At 46.9% G+C, this 12,694-nt stretch overlaps 1 protein-coding gene across 4 annotated transcripts in view; it reads left to right on the top strand.

Annotated features, from left to right (window-relative positions):
* The window catches only part of LOC119967138 (glutamate receptor ionotropic, kainate 2), a 587,375-nt gene that overhangs the window by 487,823 nt on the left and 86,858 nt on the right, over positions 1 to 12,694 (top strand). For all 4 annotated transcript variants that reach the window (XM_038799270.1, XM_038799271.1, XM_038799268.1 and 1 more), the window contains exon 14: positions 2,586 to 2,803. In XM_038799270.1, the coding sequence (XP_038655198.1) occupies positions 2,586 to 2,803 (218 nt within the window). The remainder of the gene's footprint in view (positions 1 to 2,585; positions 2,804 to 12,694) is intronic.

Here is a 12,694-nt window from a genome sequence, read left to right as displayed (position 1 = left end):
GTTAAGGCCTGAGAGAGGGTACCGAGGAAATTTACGAGAATGGTACAGGGATGAAAGATTTCAGTTGCTTGCAAAGATTAGAGGAAGGAGGGCTGTCCTCCTTAAAGCAGTGAAGGCTGAAAGGGAAATTCGACAAGAGTGTGAAATCATGAAAAATTTCAACAGAGAATGCAAGAAGAAACTGTTTCCAGTGGGGGCAGGGTTGGTAACCAAGGGCATAGATTTAAATTAATTGTCAAAAGAACCAGAGGCAACGTGAGGAGATAACCTTTTCATCAATGAGGTATTAAGATGTGGATTGCAATGTCTGAAAAGATGGTCGAGGCAGATTCAACAGTAGCTATCAAAAGGCTATTCAATAACTACTTGAAGCAAAATGTTAACATGGTTCTGGGGAAATGGCAGGGAAGTGAGAATAATTGGATAGCTATTTTGTAAAAAGCTGGTTTAAGCACGATGGCCCAAATGGCCTGCTTCTGAGCTGTATGAATCTGTGATTTTATGAAGTGCCTATCGAAATTTGAAGATCACCAGGTCTGGCAGGTTTCTGCTTCCATTAACATAAATGGACAGAAGATTCTGGGTCTATAAATTGATCGTGCATCCTAATTCCCAATATAAATCCACAGGCATTTGGATCTCTTTGCAAGGGAGAACTAAATATGTGAATTCACAGTTGTTAGTCTCTTCTGGACCCAGTTAACCATGTGTTCCTGACAGAGGAGACAACTTAAGAGTGATTTTTTTTCAGGTTCAATTAACGTGTATCTTCACAAGCTTTTAGCATAATGTTGACCTGTGACTGTTGGTATGAAATCATGAACAGTCAACTCCATCCAATCAGTGTTGAATAAATTGAATATATTTTAAGTGTTTAGATATCGCAAATGTTATACTCAGGGGTTCAACTAAGGCAATGATAAATGTATGAGTGCCCTGTTGTAGGGAGAGACAGATAGGCAGGTTGATTTGAGGACAAGTTCATCATTCAACTTCCTAATTGTCAATTCCTAGTTACAGGGTTTTCATATTTGTACTTGTCTACAGTCCCAAAATTATGTTTGTTAGAATCAATGAAGAGGTTTCGTCACAATGGTCACGAAGTCGAGAGAACCAAAGACATGTTGCCATAACGACAAGAAGTGGCTCCACTAAAATTTTGATAGTTTTGGGTGAAAAATAAAATCTAAAATAATTTTTTTACTTCAGCTCCAAGCTTTGGGTTGCAATGAGCTTGTGACTTAATTGTTCTGAGTTATATGGTCAATCTTATCATATATCCCTCCTGCTGACATACCCTTTATCAATTATCATGTGGAAATAGTTTTCATTTGAATTGCACAGTTGCCATTGTATTTATCTGGTGCCCATAATGCAGTGTTGCCTCCTGTACAAGACATAGGTTGTCAACATAGTGAAATATTAAGCATTTTTTTTCAAAGCTCCACACCTTTTTGAATTTTTTTGAATTTAAATCCAGCAGAGTTAAATCTCCTGACAGCCTTGACAGTTCCAATGAGTTTGACATGTGTTTGACACAGTGACATTTCCTTGACAGTTCTTTGAAGCTTGGACAGTTCCAATGAGTTGAAACACTTTTTACACACAATGAAGTCTACTTTTTTTTTCTTTAAAAAAAAATAAATTTAGAATACCCAATTAATTTTTTCTAATTAAGGGGAAATTTAGTGTGGCCAATCCACCTACCCTGCACATCTTTTGCGTTGTGGGGGCGAAACCCACACAAACACGGAGAATGTGCAAACTCCACACGGACAGTGTAAGAAGTCTACTTTTACATCCCAAAAGGCACCTGGCCTCTCCCAAATGCACCTTACATTTAGATAAGCATTTGAAATGCCATAGCACACAAGGCTATGGACCAAGTGCTGGAAAAAGGGATTAGCATAGATAGGTGCTTGATGGCCGGCACAAACACAATGGGCCAAAGGGCCTCTTTATGTGCTGTAAAGCTCTCTGACCATGACTACCTCCCACAAAGGTTGCCTTAACTCTTCCAGTGTTGTCCTGGCACCATATCCAAAAGAGTATCTTACCTCTCCATAAAAGTACCTGGTTCGCCAAATAGCTTCACAAGATCCAGACCTGCTCTTACCAGGTCCAATCTGCGCACTTCGGGTTTCAGACACCTACTTCACCAAAATTACAGATAAGCAGTTGCATCCACTTATGAATACCGAGAGCAGCCCCTGTGAATCATGGATATTTTATTTCTCACCCACTTCGTATCTGCATGCTGGTTTCAGGGGTAGAACTTCAAGATTCAGGCTCCTGCTCAAAATTTCAGGGCCGAGACTTAAAATATGCCCCAAATAAGAATTAAAGCCTCAACTCTGATTATTACGTCACAATTTTCAGTGCTTGGGGAAATTGAGAACCATATCATTGAACCCCTGATTATATTATATAAAGAAAAAGCTCCACTTGTTCTGAAAGCTCAGTGACTTGTACTAAGCACTCTATATACTTTCATCTGGTGATTCTGACCACGTGTCATGCCAATTGTGCTACCAAGTGCTCTTTAATGCCATCACTTTTGTTTCCTCTCCCACCACTCTTGTTAGGTTCCGAACTAATGCCCAAGGCTCTTTCTACCAGGATTGTGGGTGGCATTTGGTGGTTCTTCACGCTGATTATCATTTCGTCTTATACCGCTAACTTGGCTGCTTTTCTGACAGTGGAGCGTATGGAATCTCCCATTGATTCTGCTGACGATTTGGCAAAACAAACCAAGATAGAGTACGGAGCTGTCGGAGATGGGGCCACTGTAACTTTCTTTAAGGTAAGCCCTTCTTGTTGTCTGCATCATTGCTTCAATGGTATTTGTTGATTATCACAAAGAAAATGGAAAGCCAAGTTAGGGCTTGGCTCCATGATGTATCTGTTAAAATCTGAATTTTTACACCAAAGTAAAATAATGATACTCGGGACACACTGGTTGATGAAGCACAATTACAATCACGATTCAATGGTGGGCTGAAAGACATAGGGCGGAATTTTCCCAAAAGAATGACTGAGGACACACGGCAAGCAGCTCCTCGCGGCGCCGTGTGACCGTTGAAAGCCGGGAGACCCCGCTCCCGGGATCTACCCAGCTCGCAATGCCACATGGGATTTAACACAACGTTGCAATGTGAATCCCGCCCACACTTTTTGGCAAATCTGTATATTAGAGCAAGGTACTTGAGGCTTTGTGTTTCATCCCCTTCGCCTCAGAGACCTTGGGCAAGCGCTGATCAGCACTAGTCTCAGGGAAGAGACTGTGGAGGACGTTGGATGGTTCCCTGAGCAGACTGTCAGAGTCATCTGGCAGAACGCCTCATCACCAGAACTGTCAAACAAGCACCAAGACCTAGCCTGGCTGGTGGTGAGAAGGGCCCTCCCTGTCAGATTCTTCATGTACACCCGAAGGCTCAGCACCGTTGCACGCTGCTCTCGGAGTGACTGTGGGGGAAATGAGATGGTCACCCACCTCCTTGTGGAATGTGCCTTTGCAAAGAAGGTCTGGAGAGAGATGCAGTGGTATTTGTCAAGGTTTATCCCGAGCAGCTCTGTAACACAGGACTCTGTGCTCTCCGGACTGTTCCCAGGGACACACACCGAGACAAACATCATCTGCTGCTGGAAGGTCATCAACTCGGTGAAAGACGCTCTTTGGTCTGCCCGAAACCTGCTGATCTTCCAGTGCAAAGAATTGTTCTCGACTGAGTGTTGCAGACTGGCACATTCCAAGGTCCAGGACTACGTGCTGAGGGACGCACTCAAGCTTGGGGCAGCTGCCGCCAAGGCGCAATGGGGAAAGACCACTGTGTAGGGTCTCACCAGCAAATGTACACCGAGGGGTGGGTAACAGTGTAAAACCCCTCGGTCCGGGTCTTCAATACTCCAATGTATAAAAGAAACATGACAATGTAAATATTTAAGAAAGAACTGTAACATAAAGAAGGATATGTGTGTAATGTCATCGCAATTGAATGGAAGAAGGACAAGTGAATATGTAACTTTGATGGAAATGTACAGTCAAGACAATTTGAAATATTCTGTAATGTTTATTAGAGATTTTATGAATAAAGTATATTTTTTGGGGGCAAAAAGGCACTCGTGGGCATTTCCCAGGAGATCAAAGGCCCCCAGCTTCATGGCCTTTTGATAGGCTGGCAGCCTGGCACTACCAAGGTGCCCAAGCGGTACTGCAAGCTGGCATGGGTACTGCCAGGCTGCCAAGATGACATTTTTTGAGCACGCGATCAGGCTGGGATTGCCTGCTGTGGGAGTTGTGGGGGGAGGCAGGGACCCACCCAGGTGAGGGCACTTCACAATGAGGTCACCAAAAGTGCTGCCCTCAAGCCCCACCCCTGGCAGTGCCAGGATGCCAGGAGTCAGTCCCTGGGCACTGCCCACCATGTCCCCGACCACCTAGGGGCTACAATGTCCTCCAACACCCTGGTATGGCCTTCAAGTCCAGTCTTCGTTTGTGGAGAGAAGCAGTGATATACGCTGGCTTCCTGCTGTGCCAGCGTGTGGGAGAATTGCAGGAGCTGGGAGTATCCGGCTTTCAAGAGATCCTGCTTATTTAAATGAAGATTTAAATATGCTAATCATCCCAGAGAGGGTGTGAACCAGATCCCGTCTGCTGGGAGGGCCCGGGATCATTGAAAAACTGTTTGGCGCCCGGTGCAAATCCCGTTTCAGTGCTCACCCAGTATTTTCCTGACATAGCGGAATTTTTAGACGGGTACAGTGCGGCCTCTAAATCTTTCTCTTAATATTTTGATGTGTTCAGGGTCAATTTTGTAGAATGACAATTAGTTTTAAGGTTGCTTCTGATTATAGGGTAGTTTATTCGTAGTGTCCTTAAACTTGAAAAGAAAGTCAATTAGGAGCACTTTCGAGTAAAAAAAAAAATCCAGTATTTGGATATTATTTTGGAATGATTATTTCAAAATTTTCCATCTATCATTTCTGGATAGTCATGAAATTGAAAGTGGATCAAAGCTAGAATCTGAAACCAAAGAGAAAATTCTGAAAATCTCAGCAGGTCTGGCAGCATCTGTCGGAGAGAAAAGAGCTCATGTTTCGAGCCCAGATGACCCTTTGTCAAAGTGGGCAATTGAAAGTGGGCATTGACGTTGCTAATGTACAGACAAGTTGGCTGTACTCAATGGTTGTGTGGTTCATAGATAGAGCTACACCGCTGTGATGCTAATTCTGTGACCGTTCCACCCCTCAAATGTGGCTTCCTGTCAAGGAGAGCGAAACCAATGGATCTACTGCTTAAGGAAATCTTCCGGAAGTATGTCATCTGTTTTATTGGTTGCTCACTCTCTTAAAAATAGAACAAATTTACATTTTTTTCTATCAAATTTTAGATAGCGAATTGGGAATTTTTGGGGTAGAACTTTCCTTCCATACAGTTTTGAATGTTTCAGTAGTAGACGTCTTGTCTAGCTGTGGGAGGCCGGGTCTGTAACTGCTGCACAGAGCCTGGCTGTAAGCGAGTTATACGAAGCAGTCTGCAGGTTACAGGATCAGCTTAATAATGAGCAGACGAGCTGGCCTCCAGATCTGAAGGGAGGGAGTTGGGCCTGGCGTTGGTTGGGGATGGGGGCAGATGAGTGACAGCAACTCAATTTTTTTTTATTTCACAGACACAGGAGAAGCATTCCTGCTTCATCTGGCCCAACAAAAACAAATTTGAATTTTTCGGGCTGAAATTATTTCACATTTACGTTTCCGAACATGTGATTTTCTATTTTAGGAACATAGCATTAAGAGCAGTAGTAGGTAAATCAGTCCTTCAAGCCTGCCCCACCATTTGATCAGATCATGGCTGATCTCTTTCTGGTCTCCAATCCACCTCTCCACCTGTTTCTCATATTTAACCTGTTTTTTAAAAATCAGAAATATATCATATCTTACCAGATTTTGAGTTGGGCAGTTCAAGAAGTGAACAGTTTGGGCCAAGTTGAATCAGGTGGGGGTCAAGGTTCACTTGGGCCACAGGAACACACTGGAGCACAAGTGCCAAAATGGATAACTAATCTGTTGTCACATCCTGCCAATTGTCCAAGTAAGTGTTTTAAATTTTGCATAATTAAAATTGATGTATGCCACATTCTGAAAATGTCTGGTGTTCCGATGACTGGATTTGAGGCACTGTACCTGTATGGAATACTGGTCTCTCCTGTGGCCTGGGCAGGGTGGAGCAATCGTTAGTTACTGTGATGAAAAGCCCCTAATTGCCACATTCCGACGCCTATTTGGGTACATAGAGGGAGAATTCAGAATGTCCAATTCAGCGAACAGCACGTCTTTCGGGACTTGTGGGAGGAAACCGGAGCGCCCGGAGGAAATCCACGCAGACACAGGGAGAAAGTGCAGGCTCCACACAGACAGTGACCCAAGACGGGAATCGACCTGGGACTCTGGAGCTGTGAAGTAACAGTGCTAACCAGGTCAGGGGTGCAACTACAGATAGACCTTGTAGATTAGATGTCCTGGAAGGGATCCATCCTCCAGCCTCAGAATATTCCTGGATATCCATCTTCATTTTCAGGAGATCCACTATCTTTCTTCGATAGTCAGTCATGTTGTGCACCTTTTCAATATGCCACCCAGACATGTCTGCGGATTGCGTACGATGCAGGCCTGCCCCACCACTGAATACAGTGCAAAACACTTGGGTGCATAGTTAATGAGGTTTGGCATGTTTTCCAATTGGGTGCCACAGCTGAAAACGCTCCCTGTTCCCACCCGACCAAAGTGGGAGAACTCTGCCTTTGGGCGGATTTTTTCAGAAAAATGACAAATGTCATTTTGGGCGCAAAACTGGTGCGATTCCCACTGGCCCGGTCGGCACAAAACTGATTGCGATCTTCCCATACTTCGTGCAATAAGTGAACCCTCACGTGAAACACGCTAAATGAACCCCCACGTGAAACGCACCGAGCTGGTGTCCCGAGGCAGCTGATTCGCCCGACCTGGGACTCAGCTGTGCACTGCTAACAAGGGGGAGCTGCATTTAAATGTCCCTCTGCACTCACTCTGTCAACCCAGGAGGATGGCAGTGTGGAGACCTGCTCCTCGATTCCTGGAGGGAGATCTGAACAGCCTTCTGGATAGCGTGGAGAAGCAGTGCACCCTGTACCCCCATGTGGGTAGGAGACCCCACAGTAATGTGAGGAATCCTGCCTGGGAAACGGTGGCTGCTGGAGTCAGTCCCAGCAGCCTGACAAGGGTGACCGGTGTCCAGTTTCGAAAGAAAATGAATGAACTGCAATGGTGAGTTCCCACTCATCTCCTCCTGGCATCAATTCCGTCTGCTGCACCTGGTGACTAATGTCACCATTAGTCCACTCGCTGCCACCCCGGAGCCTCCCAACACCTGACCTCCCAGCATTTCCCTCAGAAACCTCCCCCCCCCACAAACCCCTCATCACAACCCCTTCCTTAAGGGCAGCACATTGGTTAGCACTGCTGCCTCAGTGCCAGGGACCCGCGTTCAATTCTGATTGTCTGTGTCGACTTTGCACATTCTCCCCGTGGCTGCGTGGGTTTCCTCCGGCTGCTCCGGTTTCTTCCCATTGTCCAAAGATGTGCGGTTAGGTGGATTGGCCATGATAAATTCCCCTTAGTGTCCAAAAAGTTTAGTTGGAGTTATGGGAATAGGTAGGGATGTGAGCCTAGGTAGGATGAAGAGCTGAATGGCCTCCTTCTGCACTGTAGGGATTCTATGATTCTGTCCAGGTGGGTGCCCACATTTTCCACGGCTGTAGATCCCTGACCCACATGGCATCTGGCTCACAATATCCACTGTGTCCCTGCCGGAAAAGATAGTCCATAAATAAAGGGTGAGTGAGAAGATGAGTTTGGGGTGGGGGGGGGGGGGGGGGGGGGTACTCAAGTTATGGTTCATCACCTCCTATGAGGAAAGGGCAATGGAGATCACAGAGGTAGGCCAGGAGCGAGCATTAACTGACTGCGAGGTTGGTCTGGGCCAGAGAAGTGAGGACCCACTGCAACTTCATCCATTTGATCTGTCTCAAGTGAGTTGTCAGTTGTCCAGTCCCTTGTCCTTCCCATTGACTGAACCAATGTCCCTTGTCTTGCAGGATCACCATTTGGTGAGGCCGGACCATTCGGAGTCATAGCTCCCTACTCAATCCTCGCCGGTACCTCGGAGGAGAGCTCCGAGGAATAGAGCCATAAGTCACAGCTATCACCCACACCATCCACCAGGGTAGAGACACGCACCTCGGTGGGCAATCTTGGCAGACAGGCTTCCGTATCTGTGAGCACCACACAGCTGCTGATGCACATCTGGTGGAGGCAAGAACATTCCAGGGATCGGGCAGTCTGAGGTCTGCTGGATCCCAGGACACAGCTGATACCCAGCCAGATGCCATGCCTCTGAAAAGGTTTCTCCCTGAGCTGTTGGGTATACAAAGGCAGAGCTGACAAATCCAGCTGGGGTTGCCAACGATATTCCTGAAACTGCAAGGCTGATTGTAGGAGTATCGCGTGGCACCCAGGCCAACACTGCAAGGGTGGTGACCGCAGTGGAAAGCCTAGGGCAGAGCGTTCAAGCCATGAGTGGTGGAGTCTACAGCATGGCTCAGTCCCTGAGGACCATAGCTAAGGGCCTTGGGAGCATGGCCCAGTCACAGAGAGCCATTGATGAAGGGTTACATGCAGCCAGATGCTTAGGATGGCAACCTACAGCTTTATCATTCCCTTCCACCCAAATCAGGAGCCCCCATCGCCTCGGACAATGGGAGAGAAAACTTCGAAGATTCGGCTCAGCTCTCTGGCGCTCAACTTGAAACTTCAAGAATGGCTGTGAGAAGGTCACCATTCAAGAACGCTCGCACTGTCCGACTTCAGCCAGCTGCTTGGATGGAAATGAAAACCTCCCAAGCAAGCCACAGAGCTCTATCATAACAGAGAATTTTTAAAAATCCATCGTAAAAAAATTAAGTTCAGTCAAGCCCCAGGAATGCACTCGAGGAAATTCTTGAGAGTTAATGGGAATGAAATGCAGCGTATACAAACAATCTCCATAGGCCCAATGAAGTAGACAGGAGTTGGTTAAACCACAGTGGCTTGTAAACGTTAATGGGGCATGAGAAGGAATATAAACAAGAAACTACAAAGGGATAAAAGCATGCAAACTGCAATAGTGAAACTACAGAGCCTATTGAAACGTCAAAGGGTGTGAAATGCTTCTACAAGAGACAAGCTGTAGAATGGCTCAGTCTTGTGTGAGGAGCTGTGCTGTAGACTGTCTGTGGCTGCAGCTGTGCTGTGTGCTGTTCAGGGGTGTTAAAACATGAAATAAAGTAGGTTTGAAGTCTTCACAGACCCACTACGACCCCCAACCTGGGTGAGACCCCGACCTGGCACCCTCCAACCCAGCCCAGCCTGAGCGCCCCAACCCGCTTGAAGGAGCCTCCCCACAGCATTAGGCCAGTGGTTACTATGCCCTGGTGCACCCTGGCCCGAAGGGAGGGGGTTACCACCTCCTTCCTCCCTCTCCGAGTCCATGATACCTGGTCCCCATTTTTAAAGACCAGTAGTAATTAGCGTGAGCTTGACATCCCGCTGGTGGGGTGGATAATTCCATGAGCCCAGAACATCTAACTTTAATCTCACTAATGAGATGACAACAAAGTGAAATACATGCCAATCAGGTTTGTTGCCTTTTCTTTTCTATACTCATTTCTCTGTCCTTTCTGTGGCTCTGTTCCTATTTTGGCAATCAGTGAATTTGCTCTTCTTTCTATGTTATCTATGTCTGTATGCTTAGAGTCGGCAGGTATCAAATGATACTACCACAAGTTTCAACCTGCTATCGATCAAAGAGCCAAACACCAGTTAGTTAGTTCAAGGTCAAGGGTACTTTATTTACATACCATTAGTCATGCAACATAAACACTACTAGTTAACTACACCTATCGACTAAGCCAACCTGTACTTTCTGGATCTATCAGGTTTGAAGGAGTAACTGCTGCTCAGCTGGGCTCATCCGTCTGGTAGCGAGCGTTGAACTTGTACTTGCTTCAGGTGTTGCTGCACTTGGAGATGGCCGTGACTGGGGTACCAGGACCAAGAGAGAGCGAACATGTGGCGGACTCTTCTTCTTATACTCGGGGGGTTTTCGCGCTCTTTTGGGCAGTCCTTCGATTTGAGCCCTACTAATTGGGTGATCCCTGATCACTCCGTTCGATTCCTTGATCAATAGGTGGGTGGGGATCTGGATGGCCGGGCGTGTCCCAAGCGGTCACTGACCCCGTTGTTTGCATTTCCCTTGAACAGGGAATGGTGCCAAAATGTCTGGGACTGTCCCGGCTGCTCGAGTACCAGTCCTTTGTTTTGGTGAAGATGGGCCATCAAATGCTAATCGGCCCCATTAAAATGCTAATTGGACGGAGTTTCGATATCGTCTGGACTCCTTGCTTCCAAATATGCATGTCAGGCGCTGAGCCTGCCTGAGTCTTGGCTTGTCTATTTGACCCGCTAGGCTTTGCGACTTTCTCAGTACCTAGTTGGAAGTGGCCATCCCAGATGACTACAGGTTCTCGCCCTTCCTAGATGATATCCGGATCACACCAGAGTGAAGAACCTGAGAAGAATGGAAACTGATTTGCGCACTTTGAGAAGGTGGTAGTGAACTGCTTTCATAGAATTTACAGTGCTGAAGGAGGCCATTCGGCACATTGTGTCTGCACCGGCCCTTGGAAAGAGAACCCTACTCATGCCCACGCCTCCACCCTATCCCTGTAATCCAGTAACCCCACTTAACCTTTTTGGACACGAAGGGCAATTTAGCCTGGCCAATCCACCTAACCCGCACATCTTTCAACTGTGGGAGGAAACCGGAGCACCCGGAGGAAACCTATGCAGACACGGGGAGAACGTGCAGACTCCGCACAGACAGTGATCCAAGCCGGCAATCAAACTTAGGACCCTGGAGCTATGAAGCAAATGTGCTAACCACTGTGCTACCCTGCAGCCCGTCTTGAAATACTGCAGTCCATGTGGTCTGAGATGATTCCACAGGATCGGCATTAACAGCAATGACAATAACGGGTACAGACAATGCATTACTCCTCACTTCCACCAAGACATCAGTTTTGCCTATCACAAGTTGATCAGATACTTCAGTACTCACAGTTTTGAATACATTTTGTGATGGTGATACTGACTGCTGGAGTGTCTCCCTACTTCTCTAGTGGTCCACATATTTACGAACGATCCATCACTCCATGTCTACTGGGTCTGACAGGTGTCCAGTCTCAGAGACAAATAATTCCAGGGATCTAACTTGATCCGTTACCAAAGTTTCATATTATTTAATTTTTTTTTTTTTTTAATTTAGATTACCCAATTATTTTTTCTATTAAGGGGCAATTTAGCGTGGCCAATCCACCTACTCTGCACATTTTTGGGTTGTGGGGGTGAAACCCACGCAGACACGGGGAGAATGTGCAAACTCCACACGGACAGTGACCCAGAGCCGGGATCGAACCTGGGACCTCAGCGCCGTGAGGCGGTTGTGCTAACCACTAGGCCACCGTGCTGCCCTAAAAGTTTCATATTATGACACCATATCATATTTCGTACTTAATATGTTTTTTTAATTGTTGCGCTGGTAATGGCTCATTGATAAGATCTTGACATTTGTGTGTTTAAACATGAATTCTTATTGATGGGCATTGACTATGTAGAGTTCCAAATATAGGGTGTGATTCTCCCATCGTGTCATGCCCGGTACCATGCAAGGCATGCGAGTGAATCGTGGGAGAGCCACAAATCAACCTTGCGTGAGTCAACCAACTCGCGGCATCGGCACAATCTGGATCATTCCCTTGCTGCCAGTGATCCAGATAATTAGGCTCATTTAAGTATCTCTATGCTGCATTCTCCGGGAGTCAATGGCCATATCTGTGAGGCCTCATCCAGGTGCCGTTTAGCACTAGTTCCCACAAGCATGGACCAGGCTATTAGAGTCCCCCCGGGTGGTCGGGAACAGGGCAGTATCCTGACTCTCTCTGGCACCTGGGCACCTTGGCATTGCCAACCTGGCACCCTGGCAATGCCAGAGTTCCAGGATGCCAGGCTGACTATGTCAAGGTTCGGGGCCTGGGGGCCATGTCAATGAAAGGGGATGATGACGGGGGGGGGGGGGGGGGGGGGGGGTGGGGTGTCCGAGGGGGCCGAAGAAAGGTTGCAGGGTGAAGGGGAGGGTCCTGAAAGTGGTCTGGAGATCGAGGAGATAGTCCTGCTGACGAGCTCAGCTCCCCAGTGCAGGAAAATGTCCTATGTGTGGCCTCAATGGGGAGAAACATTCTGCGGCCCAAACAAGTAGCCGTTGAGTAGAGCTGTCAATCTCGGCACTCAGCCGCTGAGAAACACCCCACCAAACCCACCCGAAAACCAGCCTTGGAAATTTTTCAGGTGAATTGCACCCAGAGTCTTGAATGGAACTCTTCCATACATGCTTGCTGTTTACCGAGTTTTGTCCTAAATTGTTCTCTGACCATGTGACTACATACATAACTCTGTGGATGGTGCCACTTTCCAGGCCCGCATTGACCCGTGTTCTGCCGAGGAACTTATATTATAATGCATGCTGGCACATGTCATCACAACGCAGTCTTCTTTCTTGACAGTT

Source organism: Scyliorhinus canicula, chromosome 6, assembly GCF_902713615.1.
Source record: "Scyliorhinus canicula chromosome 6, sScyCan1.1, whole genome shotgun sequence".
NCBI classification, from domain to species: domain Eukaryota; kingdom Metazoa; phylum Chordata; class Chondrichthyes; order Carcharhiniformes; family Scyliorhinidae; genus Scyliorhinus; species Scyliorhinus canicula.
Note: the sequence above shows the minus strand (reverse complement) of the source record. Positions and strands in the feature narration are given on the sequence as shown.